The sequence below is a fragment of the Natator depressus genome, chromosome 25, assembly GCF_965152275.1.
Source record: "Natator depressus isolate rNatDep1 chromosome 25, rNatDep2.hap1, whole genome shotgun sequence".
NCBI lineage: Eukaryota > Metazoa > Chordata > Testudines > Cheloniidae > Natator > Natator depressus.
This window is the reverse complement of record NC_134258.1, coordinates 8,315,510-8,336,103: the sequence shown is the minus strand read 5'-3', so window position 1 is coordinate 8,336,103 and position 20,594 is coordinate 8,315,510. Positions and strand designations below refer to the sequence as shown.

At 49.1% G+C, this 20,594-nt stretch overlaps 1 protein-coding gene across 2 annotated transcripts in view; it reads left to right on the top strand.

Moving 5' to 3' along the window:
- The window catches only part of SH3GL1 (SH3 domain containing GRB2 like 1, endophilin A2), a 50,471-nt gene that overhangs the window by 26,551 nt on the left and 3,326 nt on the right, over nt 1-20,594 (top strand). Inside the window, exons 2-9 of one of the 2 annotated variants that reach the window (XM_074939750.1) lie at nt 8,299-8,367; nt 8,466-8,538; nt 9,421-9,564; nt 11,906-12,039; nt 13,410-13,568; nt 14,219-14,322; nt 17,117-17,241; nt 17,775-17,828. In XM_074939750.1, coding sequence (XP_074795851.1) covers nt 8,299-8,367; nt 8,466-8,538; nt 9,421-9,564; nt 11,906-12,039; nt 13,410-13,568; nt 14,219-14,322; nt 17,117-17,241; nt 17,775-17,828 — 862 coding nt within the window. The remainder of the gene's footprint in view (nt 1-8,298; nt 8,368-8,465; nt 8,539-9,420; nt 9,565-11,905; nt 12,040-13,409; nt 13,569-14,218; nt 14,323-17,116; nt 17,242-17,774; nt 17,829-20,594) is intronic. The other variant, XM_074939749.1, reaches the window with a different exon arrangement.

Here is a 20,594-nt window from a genome sequence, read left to right as displayed (position 1 = left end):
GGTGATGATGAGAACACAGCAGGTGCAGCAGAGACACGACCTAAATATAATCCAGGGAATTTTGGAGGGTGTGTGTATGTTTCAAAATGTTGTTGTTTATAGAAACTGTCCTGGCATTAGTGGGCAGGACAAAATGTCGTCAACTGCTTTATAGAGTTAACACGCTTCCTCATTTCTCCAGTTTGTAATTATTGGATGTATCCAGCACAATGTACCAAGTATTTCCCTTTTGATCCTTTCTCTTGCAAGTTGGTTGCCCTCCACTTGAATAGCAGTTGCATAGACTGGTTGGGTGAGTGAGTGGTGGGTTGTGTGAGATCCGAACTCTTTAAAATGTCTTACCTCGCATAGATCTATTTGGAGATGTTCCCATGATTCTTTAACTCCAGACCTGCCTACCCACCCCCTCTTACTCCTTTGACTTAGTCCAAGATCCTATTGCAGTAATCAGCGTCAGATGTGGACTGCCCATTTCTGAACATCTTCCCCCCCCCCCCCACAGTCCTTCCATTCCTTTTAAATGGCAGAAGGAGACCTTGACTGTTCCGATGCCCACCCTGCTCCATAAGGAAAGTAGTGGAAGACCCCATGACTTGGTGCATTTAAAAGAAGGCTGGACAAAGCAATAGGGAACATGCTGCCAGGAACAGTCCATCGCTGGCAGGGGATGGACTAGTTGTGACCAAACGAGTCTCTTCCATCTCGGATACCTAGGGGCCAGGGGTGACAATGGGTTTTGAACAGTGGTGCTCGTGTCCCTCTCTGGAGGTGGGGAGCTGCAGGAGCTAGACAGGGTGTTAAACTACACCTACCTGTCATATGTAATCAAAGCTCGTAGCTATCTCGGCCATATTTTTAATTGTTAAATCTTTATCTAAGATTCGTGTGAGGTTTATTTCCAACCTTTTATAATTGAGCATGTCTGGGTCTCTTTTCTCCCTTCCTTTTGATTTGCACTTCTTCTGATGTGAGTTTCACAGCCCTTCAGGGAAATCACCTATCTTGTGCTGGTTCATGGCACGCAACTTTATCGCCTTGTGTAAATACTTGCTGTAAGAAACATTCCACCTCTGCTGCTACAGGAAGGCTGGGTGGCAGATGAGGGGTTTGGCTTTGTGTTTCCGCCCTGCCTTGATCTTGCTCTCTGTAATAGTCCAGCACTTGCTTCAGGAACCTGGGAGCAGGGGAACATTTTAGCAGGTCTTCCAGCCCTGCTGGGAAGGGGTAAAGAAAAGCAGCCAATGAGTGTGAATTTTACAGTCTTGCTCACTCCTCTTTCCCATCTGCTGACCTGAGCAATGCTGATGATTTCTGCATCTGCTCTCTTGAGTCGACCACTTCCCAGACTGAAGGGTTCACCTGCCTCATGATGGTGTCTGTCAGGTTCCAGCAACTGACAAAGAATGGGCAATTTCAGGACCTTCCAACCTCTGTTGGCTTCTCTCTCTGCAGCTCAGAATTTGTCTGTGACCTCTATTTTGCTGTCGTTTGTTCCATTTCAAAATTGTATGAAGAAAATAGGAAGGACAGAAAATGCGAACAGATTGTAAGGCTTCTGTTCAGCCGGCCCTCGAGGGATCCAGTTGGGGCAGCTAGATCTCTGTGCATCAGAGAAGGCATAAAGCCTTGGGTACTGCATTTCATTTGGCCTCTCTCCCATACTGCATAGAGCAGCAGTTCTTAACCCGCGGGCTGCACGTGGCCCAGTTAGTACACAGCTGCAGCCCAGCTGTGTGCTAAAGGCCACGGGCTGTGCAGGTCCGGGTTACCAGCTGCCTGACTGTCCAGCACCACGGGGTCCGGCAGGCCCCACGTGGCGAGGTCCAGGGCTGCCCGCCTGGCTGGCCCTGCGTGGCGGAGTCGGCGTCGGGGCTGCCAGCCTGCCCCAGGGTCGGGGTCTGGGCTGCTGCCCTGCCAACCGGCCCCACTTTGTAGAGGGCTTGCTGCTGGGCCCTGCTGCTGGGCCCCCCGCTCAGGGCTCTGCTCCTGGCTCCACTTTGTGGAGGGGTCTCTAGGTGAGAGGCGCTGGGCATAGGGGTCTGTGGGGAGGAGTCAGGGGGGTGCGCTGTGGCTCTCAACCGGAGGCACAGGTAACATATTGTGGGCTGCGGTGTGGCCCACAATGGTAAAGAGGTTGAGAACCACTGGCACAGAGGATAGACAAGAGCCAACATCCACTACATCTTTGGTCAGTATCTTAAGAGACTCGGCAGTTCCCTGCTCCATCTTTGACTTATCTTTCTCAACAGGGATTGCTGTCATGCCCATTCCATATCAGGCATTGGTTGATCTGATGTAGATGCCTCCAAGCGTCAGTGACCGCCATCCTTGCAGTTCAGCTCAGCCAAACCAGAGTGTAAAGGGATCATTTGTGGACGCTTTCCTCTGTCTCCACAAGCAAAGAGACAGTACTCTGGCCAAGACTGTGCTACTCTTCTCCCTGTCACTTCTGAGGGGGGAGAAACCTTCTCCCTGCTAGACTTTGCAGAGTCCCTCCAGGTAGTCTGGCTGGAAAGACAATGTGGGGCTTATAAATTTGGTTTCAAGTTAGACTCTGAGTTAAGGCTGCTGCAGATTCAGAAGCTTGTTTTCTTCTTGAGTCTATCACAGCTCCATTTGGGGGGGTGGGAGTTAGTGTCTTGCTTCCCGGCATGCAGCCTGACTTGTTCTTTCCTTGGGAAGCAGTAGCTCTTTACAGTATGTTCCCTCATCCCTCCCTTAAGGAAGCCCCCCCAGTTTAATTAGAGTCACCAGGGAGGCAGTCTCCATCTCATTCTTCCCACCCAGCAGGAACACCAGTAGGATTTTGTGAATGTTAAAAGGAGGATTAATTTAATCTGTGAGTGAGGAAAACTCTCCCTGCTCTTGGCAGGTTTTAAAACCTCCAGAATCACTGTGGTGAACTGTGTGTTTTGTATGGCATGCACTGCCTTCTTGACTACAATAGGAGCTGACCTCATTGGGGCTATTGCAGCTTCTTGGGCAGAAAGTCTGAGTGGGTGGATGGGTAGGGAGGAGACTCAGGAATGGAACTGCATAGAGCTAGTCACACCCTTCTCAAATGCATTAAAAAATAATAAAGGTGTTTCTACTTCTACAGCTGCAGCCTGCATGTGCATTGTTACAGGTTTCTTATGAGGGTTGTTTGTAATGATTACAATACAATTGTCTTATCCATTCCGATTTGGTGAGTGTGAGAGGTGCAGGAAAGGCAGCCTGGCTGCTGGAAATGTACATCTTGGCTCTGCCAGTCCAGAGACCCATCCTAGGTTGCCCATTGTGGTGGGGGAATGGAGGGCAGAGATTCTTGTTTTCCCTGCTTCGGAGATAAGCCTTTAGTCTTGTTAGTAAGGAATGTCTTCATCTTTCTTCCTGATTTAGTAGTTACCCTGTGGAAGTGTGTGCTGGGATTCTGAGCTGTGGCTGTGCAAAAAAGCCCCCCCTCAAAAAGCAACAAAAAGTCAAGTGCCCTTTGTTTGCTGCTAGCAAGTAGATCAGGGAGGACCACCTCCATGCAGACACCCTGGTCTGGGTTGGTGGCAGGTAGAATGTTTTCCAGGCAAATGACTTGGCTCTGTTTGGAGTATAATGGGCTTGGTCAGAGCCCCTTCCTAGGCGTACCTTCTCACCACCTGTCAATATCCCAGGCAAGTTGATTCCATCATCTTCACTATTTCTGGCTTTTCTCTGTGAGAGTGGAAGCAAAGTAAATAGGGAAAAGCTTGATTGCATTAGATGACAATTGCTCAGAATAGCCTGCACACACTTTGTGAGGCTGGATAGTCTGGTGAGATTCCCCTTCATGATCTGGATCAACATGATTTACAGGTACACAGGAATCTCACCTGGCAAGTGTAATTTCCAGTTGAGAGTCATACTGGGTGGACTGGACAGCAGAAGCCTGAGCCACTCCCCCAGTGTTTGGAATGTCTGTGGGTTAAATATAGCAACTCTTGTCTGACTAGTGTCTCCAGCCTTCTTCAGAACCACAGCTTCCCTTCCTCCAAAAAGAATCGAGCTTCCAGTTACTGAAGCTAGGCCCAAGTGAGGTTCCCTTGTTTGTCAGTGTCACTGAACTGTTGTATTTTTTTTGCCTTGTAAGGATTTATCCTGCTGCTGTTGATCAGCATTGTATCCTTTTGGTACAGAGGTGCTGCTTGATCTCCAAGCATTTCTTCCCTGGAGAGATCTGTGCTGCCCTCTGTAGCTGTGAATGGCCCGATGACACTTCCAAAATTGTAAATATCAAGGAAAGAGGGAGATGCATCTCTTGCTTCTAGTACTTTGCTGCTGTTGATCCTGGTTGTCCTCTGATCACAAACCTTTAGTATCCAGGTTCCTTATCTATACCCGTGCAGGCTGATACTGAGAACCATTTGAACTGTGCAGTATCCAGTTTCCTTTCTCCTTCCTGCTAGCCCTGGTTCTGAGGTCTGGGGGTTCTTTGGAACTCTGAAGGTCCCTCCCCCTCGCTACTGTAACAATCATTCCTCCTACAAGTCTTGCAGGACAGCCCCCATCTCTTTTTGCTAAGCACCCTGGGGCACCATTCCCTCTGGAGCCTAGCACTGCTAAATCATCTGAAGCAGTGGTTCTTAAAATTATTTGATCGGGCCCCCTTTTTTTTGTGTCTGAAGGCAGAGCGGAGAGCAGCAGCTGCTGGCTGGGTGCCCAGCTGTGAAGGCGGTGCGGTGCCAACACAGATCAGAAGTAAGGGTGGCAATGTGAAGTGATATTCGCCAATATCACTTTTCACAGCAGACTTAGCTGCCCATTGCCACCTACTTCTGCGCTGCTTCTACCACCCCGGGGGCTGACAGCTAGAGCCCCACTGCCTCCCGGTGAGGGATTAGGGGCGGAGAGGAGGAGAGCCCCAACTCGTGTGGCGGGGCTCTGGCTGTCCCCTTTATTTCCTCCCCATGGGTGTGCATGGCCCTTCTGCAGGAGCCCCAGCCATCTGGGGCTGACAGCCAGAGCTCTTTTTGAAAAAAAGAAAAAAAGAGAAAACCACAGACAAACAACCAAACCACAGCTTGCTCTTCCCTTGACACATTCCTGTGCCTCCCTTGGGAGGCCTGCCCCATAGTTTGAGAACCACTGATCTAAAGAAATCACTTGACCCCCTTTGCCATTAAGACAATGTATATTGTCTCCTCAGTGTTTTCCACTGCTATCAGCTCAGAATCCGAATGGCACTGGGAGGAAAATGTTCCTTATATTTGGACTGCAGGGAAGAATGTTATTTTAGGCGGATTTAATAAAGACTTTTCGCAAGGTCTTTCTGTCTGGACTAGGGTGAGCAGATGGCAAGTGTGAAAAATCAGGAAGGGGAGTGTGTGTGGGGTATGGTGGGGGGGGAAATAGGCACCTATATAAGACACAGCCCTGACTATTGGGACTGCCCCTATAAAATCAGGGCATCTGGTCACCCCAGTCTGGACAAGCAAATGGGAGCTTTCTCTTTTACTCAGACACCTCACCTGGTCACCCATCTTGACTTGGGCTCCAAAGACACCTTGATAAATGGATTTAGGTTTTGCTGTAGCTTCTTACAGATCTTGGTGTCCTTTGCTTAGAAACTAGGGTTGGTTTGGTTTTTGTTTTTTTAACTTCCTACAGCAATGCTTGTTGGTGAATCCCCCAATTAGTGTGGCAAGGGATTGTGGTCTCGGGATTAGAGTAGGGCTCTATCAAGAGGCCTCTGTTCTATGCCCAGTTATTCTGATTTGCTGTGTAATCTTTAGTTAGTAATTTACATACTCCTCTGTGCCTCAGTTTCCCATCTGTAAGATGGGGATAATACCTGCCTCAAAACAGGGCTGTGCAGCTTAAGAACTCTGAGATTCTTGAATGAAAGACCAATAGAAGCACAAAATATTATTTCTGTGTCTTCTAAGGCAAAAGTATGCTAGGGAAACCTTCACAGGGATTATTTTTTCCCCTCTGAGGAAGTGAAAGAACAGCACACAAGCATGGGCCCTTTCTAACCTGAATGCAGAAGGTTTTTCATTTTAATTGCAAATCTCTTACATGGCGGAACTCTCAGTGAATATAGCACTTTACAGAACTGCCACCCCTGGGAGTTTAATGGGGTTGTTCACTTTTTTTCTCTGCTTTCCGATGTGTAAAGAAGGCCTAAAAAAATATGCATGCAAGATCTGGTCTTCCCCCTTATTTTGCTGGAGGACTCACTGGAGATCTGGCATGGATTGGGAGCGCTCCCAATACCCTGCATTGAGGAAAGAAGGGGACTAAGATCCTGTCTCTCCACCTTCTCCCAGTGTTTAAGTTTTACATGGGTGTTGGTTTTAAAAGCTGCTTGTTTTTATTATCTGAATCAAAACCACTTCCCTCTCAATTAGGCTTCACTCCTCATGGCGTTGCCTTCCTAGTTTACTGGTAAGCCAGAGCCCTGCGGAGACTTGCTTTTTTCTTTTTCTTTTTTTTTTTTTACATAAGGAATGCAAAAGAAAAGTTTTTTATTTTTTAAAAACGCAAACCTTCCAGCCCCCCTTTACATTAGAAAGAGGCACAAGCTCAATTTCTCACCCTCTCCCCTTTGTTTGCAGGTCTTTTGAAAATGTTTTTTTGTTTTTTGAAGCTCAAAAAAAACTCTGATCGCCAGTGACCCTTTGTATTTTAATATTTCTTTGTGTACGGTGCGTCTCCGAAGGTCCTGCCCCAGTGTTTGTACAGTGCCCTACATGCTTACACAGCTCTAAATATTTACTAAAGCGAAACCTGTTAGAGGCCATCAAAGGGCTACTATTTTTTTTCTGTTATGCAACCTCCTGTTACCATACTGTGCTGCTTAATATAGGGGGACTGGAATTTTCCTGACTATTAGGTGACCATTAGCACAGATTTCACTGTCACAAAATAACTGTTAAAATACTCAGCACTAGACTCTGCAAGTGACTGCACAGCTGTAGCTCTTCTCTGTATGTAACTCCTTTGCAGGTGCACCATGAAATGTCCTACCTATGCCCTTTAAGGTTTGGCATCTATACAACATGAGAAGGGATAAACTGTAACCTATACCTAACCACCAGGAGAGAATCCTTCTGCACTTCTCCTTATGTATGGTCCGTTTGCTGCTGAGGTTCCCCTTTGCTGTAATCAGGAGAACTGACGTTCCAAAGCGAGGTGGAAGCAGCATTGTATCCTGCTTAATATTTAAACAAAACTTGATTAAATCTTGCACCCACCCTTCCCAAACAGCTGACTTGAAACGGTTGATTGTTGTAATTTCGGAAGCTGTATTGTGGCTTCTCCAAGGCTAGGAAAATGCAGTTTGTCCGGTGATCTGAATGACTTGACTTTCCTGTGTGGCTGCAGTTTTGAAGGTGCATTTGAAGATGCTGCTGGCACATTAGCAGCTGTCTGTCTCGAGGTTCTGTCATGCACCCTGTAATGGAACCTCGAAGCAGCGTTACTAGGGGGTGGCAACACTGTTCATTTAGGCCAACCTCACTGCACCCACAAGGTGCCTCCATTCTTCCCCCATGAGCTCCCTTCTATTTCAGGGGCTCAGTGCTACCCACACCCTCTCCCTCTTTTCAGGGGCTCTGTGTGCCCCTCATTCTCCCACCATGCCAGGAACTCTGCACACGTATGCCAGGAGTTTGTGCTTCTCTTCGCTCCATAATTCTGTGCCCCATTACTTCCTTCCCCCACCCTGATTATTTCTCTTCTGTCAGGGAGATAAGGTATTTGCATTGTTGACAGGTTAAATTCTGTTGGGCGAAGGGGCAGAGATGGATTAGAGGTATTAACTGGAAGGTGTTAACAGATGCCACCAACCAGTTCCTTAATCTAAAGACCGCTGGGGCTTGAAGCTGTGGCTCAGCTAACCAGATGGTAGGGGTTCTGCATGTTCTCCAAAATCAGTGGGGTCATGACCATTGCCAGGGACATTCCAGCCAATCGGTTCCGACTTTCAGGGAGTGTTCGAAAGCTATCCCTTGGCATACAAGCTCAGCCAAAAAAGAAAAGAAAATAAACCCATGAGAGAGTCTCATGGAAGCGCTGACTCTAACCACCAGCTTTTGCAGCTTCAAGGAATCGCATCTCTTTGTGATGTTTCCCTTATAGCTGCCTGATGCTATTGGGCCACTAACTGCCACTGAGGTTCAGTGGGTATAAGGGGTGCAGGTTCAGACCTATAACTTGTAAAGCTGGGGTAGGCTGCTTTTGGGGTCTGCCTCATTCTGGAGTAGAAGAGCACGGTCAGAGCTGTAACGGGATGGCCCCTAGCGTGACTGACACGTCCCTCCCTTGTTCGCTGTGTCTCTACAGCTGGTCAGCGAGAAGGTCGGTGGAGCTGAAGGGACCAAGCTCGATGATGACTTCAAAGAAATGGAAAAGGTGAGTAGGGTAACAGACGGCTCTGTGTGCCTCTCCGCGCGTTTCCGAGGCGGGTACTGACTGGATTGCACTGCTGTTGGGTCATCTTCTCCCTGCAGAAAGTGGATGTTACCAGCAAGGCAGTCACAGAAGTATTAACCAGAACTACAGAATACCTGCAGCCCAACCCAGGTAAGCGCCCACAGCCAGCCCTGCTCTGCCAGCATCCTTCAGGTGCTCCTCCCATTGCACAAGGGGAGAGAGGCCATTATCGCGCAGAGAGTGGGGAAAGCTCAGAAATGCCAGCCTATTTGGCTTTGGGTGGCCCCTTCCCAGTGGGCTACTGGGTTATAAGTATTGCTGCCTTCTACTGGAAATATGCTGGCCCAGTTTGTGTGACAGCCATGTCCTCCCCTTCCACGAGCAAGTAGAGTTTCTGCTTCTAGCAGAGCTCATTCGGGCTTTGGGGCCCATGTGAACCTGAATTTAAATTTTGATGTCACCCTGTGTAACCTCTCTAGACTATTCCAGCTGGCGCTTGGCAATTACGCCCCTGTCCAGCTATGTTTCACTTGTTCAAGGGCAGCCTCCATCCTTGTGATGTTTTCTCTGAGCCCAGAAAATCAGATTGACTGTCAAATAGTCACCCATGTCCTTTGGGTTCAAGATGCAGCAGACGGGCTACTGACTCCAGGGTGTTTGGGAACGGAGTTGTCTCCTGTGAGGTGGGAGGCGAGTGTGTCACGGTCATTCCTGGAGCCTGACTGCCTTCCTGTTACAGTCCAGTCAGGCTCATTGACTCCAGCACTCCAGGGATTAACTAGAACGACAGGAGGGCTGGTGAACTTCTCTTTAGACCTTGTTGGCGAGCTCTGAACTATTTTCTGCTTGCTGTCTTGGAAGGGGCCATTTTTTAGAGCCAGCGATATTTCTGGGAGACTAAAACAATAAGCTTTCTTGGCCAGTGGAGTAACTTGGGGCGGGGGGGGGGGGGGGGATAGCTGGCAAACAGTCACTGCTTGCTGGCCAAGTCCACTAATTGCAAACACAGATGTGTCTGTCTCTTTGTGCCAGCTTCCAGAGCCAAGCTAACAATGCTCAACACGATGTCGAAGATCCGCGGGCAGGTGAAAAACCCTGGCTATCCACAGTCGGAAGGGCTCCTAGGGGAGAGCATGATCCGGTATGGGAAGGAGTTGGGCGACGAGTCCAATTTCGGTAAGTGCTCCATTGGGCCGGCCAGCCCCTAAGTGGGCTGATGGGAAGTAAATTCCTGTTACTGGGTTTCCTTAAATCTTACTGTAAATCACTGACCTGGTCACGTGAGTCAAGTGGAGGAAAAAAAGGAAACTGACCGTGCAGATAGGGAAATGACATTTCACTGGGGTCAGGAGTAGGATTAGGGGATGGCAAAAACACCTCTTAAAGAAGTAGTGTATGCAAACCGAGCTCCTGATATGCCTTGTTAGACTCTTAACCCTGCCCCCAGCCATCTTTCTGCTGCTTTAATCTGCTTTCAGGTGTCTTTTAAAGTCCTAGCCACTGCTGCCTCTAGTGACCCAAACCAGCCATTGGTCAGTGCTGTGGAGTGGATGCATCTACAGAAAAATGAGCTGGAGTCTAGACTGTCTCACAGCCGACAGTTCTGTGGATGATCTGAGGTTTGGCCCTGGCCTTGCACGGAGTTGAGCATGTTCTAGGAAATTCTGAGCACCCTCTGCTCCCAACACCTCCTGGGAAGTGCTCAGCACCATGCAGGATCAGACCAAGTTTGTATTTCTAGGGCTCCCTGGTGCGATGGGTGGCGCGTGGCTCAGAAATGAGCTTAGAATCCTTATTAATAGTACTGATATAACTCACGGTAGCCACTTCTGCAGCTCCCCCCATTGTAACGAGCGCCTTGCATTCAGTCACAATCCTCTCCACACCCCTATAAGCGCCATCCCCATTTTACAAGAGGGGCACAGAGCATTTAACTGACTTGCCCAAGGTCAGGCAGGGAATCTGGCAGAGCAGAGTCTAGAACCCAGAACTTTGAAGTCCCAGTCAACTGCCTCCTCAAGATGCAGAGTTCTCCTGCTGACTCAAACTGAGCAAATTTGACATGGAAAGTAGCGAGGGAAGAGATCAGGAGCCCTACAATGCAATTTTAACTGCAACTGGACTCCGAGGGGGTCACAGCCAAAAATCTTTCCTCGTGGTATTGCCTCATTCCCATGAAGCAAGCCATGCGTGACTTGTGGGGATGTGGGGGCGGAGGAATGAAGCCATTTGATGACAGCAGTATTAATCCACCAAAACATTGCAGCCTTCCCATGTGGCTGGGTTCAGGACGGCTCACAGCTGTGTGATCACTTCATAGCATGGGGCGGAACGTTCCCTGATCTGGAAGATAAAACAGTTAGGTTTTTGGGGGGAGTGGCTGTACTCCAGTGATTCCCTGGCTAGCTTTCTCCTTGGCTGGAGAAAACATTGGTACAATACAGGATCTGAAAAGTAGCAGGGGGAAGTAAGTTTTAAGAGGACCCTATAAAACATAGCTACCTTAAACAGCCTCTCCTTTATAGGGACACCATCAGGTTTAGAAATGTATGTTTTAATAATGCAGCCTTCCCTGTGTTGCGGTATCTTGGGTTATTAACTCTGAAAGAACTTTAGAAATGGACTTTTTGCACATTTTTGTTTTAGCTGGGGCGATGAAAATAGATTGAAATTTACTATAAATAAATTTACTTTCATATTCTCTTGCCCTAGCCCGGTGCTGAAATGCTTGGGTTGCAAACACGGCAGGAGATCGTTTATTAATTCGTAATTGTTTCCTTTGGAATTTTAAAAAACAAATCACAGAAGCATTTCTGTTCATCTGACATTATTAGCTTGTCAGACTTTAGACACCCTGGCAGGGGAAGGACCATAGGAAAAACTGAAAATAGAAAGGTTTTGTACAAACCTGTTTTATAAGATCTTTAATTTTGGGTGTAAATTGAACCTAACAGTAATAGATTTGAGTTAACGACCTAAGCATGAATGAAAAAATGAAGAAAAATATCTTGGGTTGCTGCCAACATCTGGGGAAATTTTATTTTAAAAATGGATCAAAATGCCTTGAGACTAATCCGAAGACTTAGCTGGGGCCACCGTAGCATTTGCCCTTCCTGTAGCACCTTGCATCAGAGAGTTCCAATCATTTTATATAGAGACGCCTTCAGGATGTCTCAGACCCCTGTGAAAAAGGTAGGCATTTTCCGTATTTTACAGGTGAGGACCGTGGGGCACAGAAAAGTGAAATGAGTTGCCAGAGGTCACACAATCTGTGTCAGAACTGGAAATAGAAGCTAGGAGTCCCAATTCCACACCACCTGCTCTAACCACTCGGTTGTGCTCCCTCCCTGTGCTACTCCAGTTGATCCAAATGAGAACTTGTGGGTGTTTGATACGTGACTGGGGCTCCTGCATGCTGAGTGTCTCGGCAGAGCGGCTCTGCATGCAGCTGCCATAGACTCCGGCTTTAACTATCTGGCTCTTTTTTTCTCTTTTTCCTTTCTTCTCTCATGTGCAGGTGATGCACTTCTTGATGCTGGCGAAGCTATGAAACGATTGGCTGAAGTGAAAGACTCGCTGGATATTGAAGTCAAACAGAACTTTATCGATCCTCTCCAGAACCTGTGCGACAAAGACCTGAAAGAGATCCAGGTAACTCGGAAGATTTTTCTCTTTCTCCCCACCCCACCTACCCTTTTCAGACTCTGGCCTCTTCAGGTTTTTAGCACCTGCAGTAATGTCCAGTATCACTGCAGGACCCGAAGTAGACTTGCACAGCATCTGGTTTTGTTACCCTGCGTTTTGCATGCTTTCTCTGTGTTTTTGTTGGATCCACTCGCATTTTCCTCTGGTGTGTTTAATATCCCCTGCCACCGCCGCTGCTGTTCCTTGACCAGCCCATGACGGGGGGATGTTTCTTGCAACAGTTTCCAGATTTATTCACTCACACTCTAAGCTACCTTCATAACATACTTTAGATCTCCTGACTTACGTTGTGTAGCTACCGGTACTTCGATTGTTTGCATTGTGGATTCCTGAGACTGACAAACGGGGACATTGCCTTGCGTGCATTTTATAAGCCATTGATCAGCTTTCAGTTCCAGTGTCCCAGTATCCTGAAATATAGATCTAGGGCTGCATGTGTCTTTTTCTTGCTCACCTACGTATCATGAGAAGCCCAGAAACAACCCCACAAGGATGTTTTATCACAGCACTTCTCCCCGCTGAGGAGGTCTGCTCATAGCTAGCCCGCACCTTCCTCGCATTCACAAGAGACAAGGCTCTTGAACACCACAAGGTTTTGCAGTGGGAACCGTTGAAACCTATATCAAACCAGTCAAAATCGCATGAGAGCAGGTTCTCGCTTACAATGTGACCTATATGAACTGACTCCCGAACTAGCTATATAATAGATTTACTGAGCACCCGCAAACTTGTCAGGTGCCATACAGACAAATTAAGACAGACGTGATCCCGGTCTGCTTTCAGCCTCAGAAGAGAGGTGACGAGCCCAGGGCTTGTAACTGAAGTGTTGTATCTAAAGACTCTTGACTGCCCGGCGGAGAACCGAAGGCAAGGGGCCAGCTGTGCAGTTCTCCTTTAAAAGTGATTTATGGCAAGCAGACCCATGCTGAACTGGGGCAGTTTGGTTCCCCTCCAGTTTATGAACAGAAAGGGGGGTGGGGGTGGAAATGTACTTTCTTGCCAACTTTATGGCTGTTTCCAAACAATGAAAAAGAAACCATAGTCACAGCAATCATAAATCCTCTGCTGAACTGGATCCAAGTAGTTCCCTCATCCCCCGCACTGCTCTTCATTCCTGACCTTCGGCATCCCCTGTGGAGCATTGCACACTGCGATCTGTAGTCTGCGGGGAGCCTGTCTGAAAGTGATGCCAGCAGTTGCCTATTCTGGGTGGTGGGAGGCTGGGTTGTTTGGTTTTTTGCTGTGTTCATTGGGAAAAGTTTGGGTGCCCCGGCCCGTGGTTTTAGTTTAACTGCTCATAACCCTTCTCTCCCAAGCACCATCTTAAGAAGCTGGAGGGCAGGCGCCTGGACTTTGACTACAAGAAAAAACGTCAGGGGAAGATCCCGGATGAGGAGCTCCGCCAGGCCCTGGAGAAATTTGAAGAGTCCAAGGAAATAGCTGAGACGAGTATGCACAACCTCCTGGAGACTGACGTGAGTGTCCCCTAGAGATCACTGCGCTCTTCCCTCTTCGTTCGTCTGCGCACTGCTGGGGCGCTACCTAAGCGGCAGCACTGCTGTATGTGCGTCTGGGGCAGCAGGGGGCTGAGTGCTTTTATCGGGGGGCGGGGGAGAGTGTCTGGTGCTCTAATGCTCTTAAAAAATGACACCGAATCTCCTGTCGTGCCCCTTCCAGTGGGCCCCTATTGTGATCCTGCACCCCCCTCCCCTGATATTTCCATTCTGGGCCCTCCCCTTTGCAAATGCCCTTCAGTCCTGACCCTGTAGCCCCCTCCCTGCTGATGCAGTCCAGGGCTGAGACTGATAATTCTGCGAATGAGGCAGTGTGGAGACTCTTCTGTGTTTGGTCAGGACATGGCTGACACAGCTCATTCAGTCATGATGCAAAATGTCAGCTAAACCCATGTCCTCCGAGGTGCCAAGCTATCGGCCACTGTCTCGCTGAGCCTTAGCGAATGACTGAACTTTAAGGTCCCTAACTCTTAAGACTTCTCTCTGCATGTAAATTTCAAGCTGCTTTTCACATGTTTCCCAGTGTGGGTGTAAGCCCCCAGTGGAACAATGGAAGTCTTCTCCTGTAGTAGCGTGTGAAAGCCACTCACTGCAGTTTATGACCCTTGCAGATTGAGCAAGTAAGCCAGCTCTCAGCCCTGGTGGATGCCCAGGTAGATTACCACAGACAAGCAGTGCAGATCCTGGATGAGCTTGCAGAGAAACTCAAACGCAGGTGAGGCTTCCTAGGGCCACTGTGGATCCTGTGGGAGGAGAGAAGCGTGGTGGTCACTGTAACTTGGGAGCTAGGGGCCAGAAAATATCTGGCTTCTTCCTCTGCGGTTTATTCCCTGGCAATAGAAGCTGTAGGAGCCTTTGAGGTAGCTTTATCACTGCATCTCTTAGGCTTTCATGGTGAGTGATTTGTGTCTGCATGATCAGTTTTCTACAAAAGGCACTTTCTGGCATCTGGTGTGAAACCTCCCTGCATACTCCCTGGGTTAATAGTTTCTTGCCACTCTTGGCCATCTCTGGATTAAAACATAAATGCTCCCAATGAAATTGAAGATGCAAGTTGATTCCTTCTTGAACTGGGGGCCGGGTAGGGGGAAAGGCTGGGGAGCAGGGCAGAGCACACACCGAATCCTGTGTTCATGTAAACAATTGCAGCTCCTTAACAGGCCACTGGTGTTGGATGTGGGAGTTGTGGCCAGAACGCTGTTGGCATTTCTGATTTGATTCTGTTTCGACTCAGTAGACCCTGCCGCCTCTGTTATCAAGAAGATGAACTAGCATTATGCAAATACCTTTGAATTAGCCCCCTCTGGCTTCCCTTGTCATCTGAATGTCTGGCTCTGTGTCTGATTTATTACAGTAGCATCCAAAGGCCCTAATCTGGATCAGGGCCCTATTGTCCTATGTGCTGGCCCACATGGTTGGACAAGGTCTCTGCCCTAAAGACCTTGTGATCTATTTAAAGATGGGACACAAGCAGGCGGCAGAAAGGCGGAGAGGAGGAGGAGAACAGTAGTAACAGGCTGGTGACAGCCACTAAAATCAAGCACAATTCCGCAAAGCAGAGATGATGGATCTCGGTGCCTGCTTGGGTGACTCCTTGTTTTTCAGCAAAGTCTTGCTCTATCCTCTGTATACGTTAGTGTGTCTCTGTAACCTGGGCTGCAAACATGTGACTTCCATGTGCCCCCTGGCATGTTGCAGATGGAACCCTGGAGCACAGTCTTGTAAATGGAATACAGATTAGTGTCTGGTGTGGAGGAACGGGAGGAAATGCATTCCCCAAGTGACTCTGCACTGGGGCTCGGAGGAATCCTGGCCTGGGCTGTGGAACCTTTACTGTGGCTGTTAAAAGCAAGAGGCTCCAGGTTTAATATCAGCCAGCCATAAAGATCTTCGTGCAGGGAGCTAATTCTGCAATCCCCCTGCTGTTCCCAGTTTTTTCCCTTAACCCCTATGTAACTTTATTCACACTCCAGTCACATGCACCTTCTTTTCAAATGAGGTGTTAAAAGATTCTGTCCCCGGTGTGGTGTTCAAATGTGTTTGGATTCCTAGGCATACTGGTTAGGCTGCTCTGCTGGAGGGGCTGAGTCATGAAAAGAGCCTGAAAGAACTAAATATGTGTAGTTTTGCCACACTGGGATGCAGTGTGGTCTAGTGGTTAGAGCCTCCGGACAAAGTCTCAGGAGACCTTGGTTCAGTTCCTGGCTCTGCTGCCACCGTGCTGCATTGTCTTGGGCAAGTCGCTCCCCCCGTGCCTCAGTTTCCCCATCTGTAGAATGGCAGTAATGATACTGACCTCCGTTTTAAAGCACTTGGAGATCTGTTGATGGAACGCACTAGATAAGAGCTGGGGGCTTGCGTTGGGCTGCCTGCTAGGGTATCTCCCTCAGGCCATGTTCCCCAGAAATCCTGCAAAGTAGTGTGACTATTCTCCATCTATTACTACCTTGTGTTTGAGTTCCTCCTTCATGCATGAGAATTGATGCGCGCCAAGTAGACTCTGGTTTAAATTAATATGGGCAGGAGTTGGGAGTATCCTGGAAAGTTAGAGAATGCAAAGTACTGGAACAGTGGCCTCTGCTGGCCAAAGAGAAATAATGCTCCGAAAGCAGATTCCCTTTAAGGCAAGAGTGGTGGGAATTTGCCCTTGCTGCCTGAGAGAGGTAGCCGGGGAGCCTTTTCCAGGGCAAAAGCAGATCTCTGCATGGGGGGAATGGTGAAAATAAAACCAGTCAGTCATGCTGTGGGACTCAATTGACAGATTTCATGCCAGTGACTCCGGGGAACTGGATTCCAGAACCAAACTGGTCTGGCCAGGTGAGGCTGAGGTAGGAGCAAGGCAGATGGGAGAGAACTGAATTACGTGTAACTCATCTAGACGCTCCGGGGGTTGCAAGGCCTTGTTGTGTAGGATATGACTCCTCTCTTCCCCCAACCAGTACACAGACTCTTTGTGAATCTTTGTGGTTAGTAGAGACCTGCACACAAACCTCAGCCTCTCCGAACCCTTGGTTCAGAGCTTCATGTGTTAATTTCTGTGGCGTGAGCGATGTTGTCTAACCTCTCAGGATCTGTGTAGGATGTAGACAGATCTGGGTCTGAAATGGTGACGGTCACAGTCTGACTCTTCCATCTGCATGGGCACAATTGTGGTAGGGGATATTCAGCTTTCATCCCACCTGTCCAGGGGATGATGTGCGAACGGTGCAGGAGAGGTGGTTGTGTGTGTTAACCTCAGTGTGCTAGGTGAGATAAGGTCCCTGCTCTGAAGAGTTTGTCATACAAGGTGGGTCCTAATGTGGTATTTCCTTTGAAATCAGGGTGAGGGCATCACAGTCCCTGGCCAGGCCCCTTACTATAGTTGGGGCCGGGGCCTGAGCCAGTTCCCACTGACCAATGGAAACTCAGCCAGGGCAGCGGGATGAGTTGGCTGCTGCTGCCAGAGTCTCTCGCTATAAACACAGACGCAGCTTCGCTCTGACTTCACCCTGTCTCTGTTGCCTCTTCAGAATGAAGGAGGCCTCTTCACGCCCCAAGCGGGAGTACAAACCTAAGCCCAGAGAGACGTATGACTTTGGAGACGCCGACCAGTCCAACGGAGGCTTTTCTTGCAACCCCACCCCCAAAGTCTCAGGTAAAGACGTCACTGGTGTGCGGTGCCTGCTGTCACAGGTGCTTTGTAGGCGCTGGCATAGCAAGCGGCATTGGGAATGGAGGGGATTTGCCCTCTCGGAGGAGACGAGAATGTTCCTGTGCTGGATGAGCCGCAGACGGCCCAGGAGGTGGCAGAAATGTTTAGAAGCAGGGGCCCTTTGCTATCCTGGCCCACGCATCCTCCCTGTTCTTGGCTTTGGCTCTGGTGCGAGTGGGACCATTTTCAGCCAGTGCTGGCTGGCTGCCTCTCTGTGTTCTGACTCTGCAGTGGCCCACCTCACTTAGTGCCCTGCGTTGTCATCTAATCGCGGTCTGTGAGTGGTGGATAGGAGAAATCGTGTGTCGTCCTTCCCTCCTGCCCCCTGCACACTCCAGCCCCTGTAATTGACCTAACTCAGGCTGTAGGATACCATATCCCTCCCCACTAACAGACCCCTCCCTTTTGGGCTGTACCAAGGGATTCTTTTTTTATATATTGGTTTTAAGCATGTCTCTTTTTTTATTTGGAAGCAGCTTCCTCCTCTTTTCGATCCGACAAGCCATCCCGGACCCCCAGCAGGAGTATTTGTGAGTTCCCCTCCCCCACACTGCATGCAGTGTGCCCTCCCTCTCTCTTTCTCTCTCCTCACTCCTGCTCTCACATAAGCTGCCACTTGGCGCCACTAACACTTTGTCCACCAAATAACTCATTCTGGTTTTAGTCTGTCCACTAAAAATCTTTGTTCTAATTCTGCCCTTGCTGACTCCTGCACATCCAAGTGACTTGGGTTGTAACTGAAGGAAAGATTTGGGCCCTTGTCTATTTCATTTTTATGGACAAAATGCCTGGAGTGTTCCCCCCCCCCCCCCCCCGATGAATTGGAAGGAAACATTTATTTTGTGGCCTCTTTCCCCTCTTCCTCCGTAAGCGCGCCCACCCCGTTTTGTCCATAGAAATGTTTCTGGCCATAAAGGAAATCTTACACACGTGTTTGAAAACAAGTTGCTGTTACATATGGCCCATCCAGCAAATACTCTGCCTCCTTCTTTCACTCCTCCTGGAGCTGTAACAGTCACGCCAACATAGCCAGAGGCCAGTTAGAAAGCAAGGAGCACTTGGCATGCCGTGAAAGTTTTGTAGGATACGGGAGAACTGGGGGGCGGGCTCAGCGTGGCTCTGTTGAGGTGTTTCTGCAGTTACTTTCCCGGGTGATGGGAGGTCCAGGCAGGAAGTGGTGATATTGAGCAAGAGAGAAGATCGGGTCTTGCATTTCCCTTTGGGGAGGGGAAGGTTCAAGCAGATCTGTTTGGGGAGGTGCTGGAGTGGTTCTTGAACTTGGGTGCACAGTTCAGACAGGCAGGAGAGTGGGGATGGAGGGCCTCTGCTTTTGGAAGGGGTGGTCTGGGTTACTGGGGAAACAGAGTAACAGCATCGAAATGCTGATGGGGAGTAGCCTTGCATGCGGGTTGTCAGTTCAGAGCCCTGTGTGGTGGAGGAGAGGACTGGGTACTGAGCACTCAGGAAGGGATTGTGTTGCGTGGCCTGACCCATGCTATTCGCTTCAGTATGGGGCTGAGCTGTTTTGCCTGTGGGAAACCTTTGCTGCTGGGAAATGCAGAGTTAATTTGGAAAGTCTCTTCTGAAAAATAAACCTGCTGCAGCTTGTGGTGTTTCCTGCCTCCTCTCCCAGTGTCTGGTTGTTCCTGGCTGTAATATCCAACTACCTGGGGTGGCCCCGGTCACCCCATCCGTTTGGAAAATCCATTGAACCAGCTGGAAGTTCCCAAGTATCGAGTGGGAAGTGGGGCTACGGAGACGTTGTGTTCCCCTCTCTTGGATTCCACTTGCTGGGTTACTTGGCCCCTTGTAGTGCAGTGGGAGTCTGGGCCAGTGTATGGGACCCTACAACAACGCATCTCACGCAGCCCACTCCTGGAAAGGGTCCCAAGGGTAAAAGCTGGACTCCAGGTGATGAGGCAAATGTGCTTGAGAAACGGATTCTGAAAGCCTTCTTGTTTTTCCTCCTGGCTTTAGTGAGTTTGGTCAAAATCCCCCTTTGCCAAATGCCCCAGATTCCCATTTCCTGTGTATGGGGAATGTGTTGTGGCTGAAACATATGACTGAAAATCGGGGGATCTGGGCTCTACTCGCAGCTCTGCCAAAGAAACTTTTGTGGCCTTGGGCAAGTCCCTTATTCCTCAACCTTCCCCTCTGCTGCTTTTGAAAACCCGATAAGAAGTGCTGCACAAACGTGAAGCCTCTCAGAGATGCTGCTCCTTCTGGGGGACAGCAGAGGGGTTTGTCCATCCAACCCCAACTGCCCTGGGTGGTGTATTTTCTCTCGCCGAAGCGTGGGAAGGAAAAGGCTCTGGGAACTGAATAGGATGGTAGTGGGGACACATTTCACCTGTATTTGAAACTGCAGCTTCCCCTGCCCTCTGCTTGTCTGTCGGTATCCTCAGCACAGACACCAAGGACTGACAGGGTTGCGGAGACCCAGAGGAGGGTGTCTGCCTCGGAGTTGATGCATATAGATAGGATGGAGCAGGGTACAGGGGACGCTTTAACTACTGTCATCCATACTGGATCTGTTCGACTAAACAGAGGATTGTGCTCTCCAGGGCTGTCTACTTGGGCACTAAAATTCACAATTCACCTGAAAATTAGGGTGGAAAATTGGTCCGTGGGACAAGGGGAAGAGGTTAGTTTAGCACCGAAGCTGCTACATGATCTGGCTTCGCAGGCCAAGATTTGAAGAATCACTAGTGATGTTTAGGGACCCCACTTGACACACCTTTAAAGGAGCCTGATTTTCAGAGGGACAAGTGCTTGGCCCTTTCTGCAGATCAGGCCTCTGGACGATGTTTCCAGGTGAGCACCGAATCATAGAGGCACCCGAAATCATAGTCCATCCTGGCCCTCTGGGCTGTAGGCTCCAAGTTCTCTCCGTTACCATCCAGTGTTGAGTCTAACCCAGTCACCAACTAACAGATTAACTGACCGTTGGTTTCCCTACGGTGATCATTAAAGTAGTAACACTCTCACTTCTCTCTTTCCCAGCGGGGATCATTCTGGCTGGAGTTTAACCATCTTCATTGACTAACTGGAGATAGTTGAGAGAAGAGCAACAAGCAGGCTCAGGCGGCTGGAGGGACTGACTAAGAAGGGATAGATTAGGAAGGCAGAAAGGCTAAGGGAGGTTCATGAGGCTACAGCTTGGTGTTAACTCCTTTCAAGGAGGGAGAAGTAACTTAGCGTGGTGCATGGGATAGCAGGAGGAAAAGGAAAACTTGGGCTGGAAGTTCCCTGCTATACTGTGGATTAGCTGCCGGGGGAGGGTGGGAGCCCCCTTC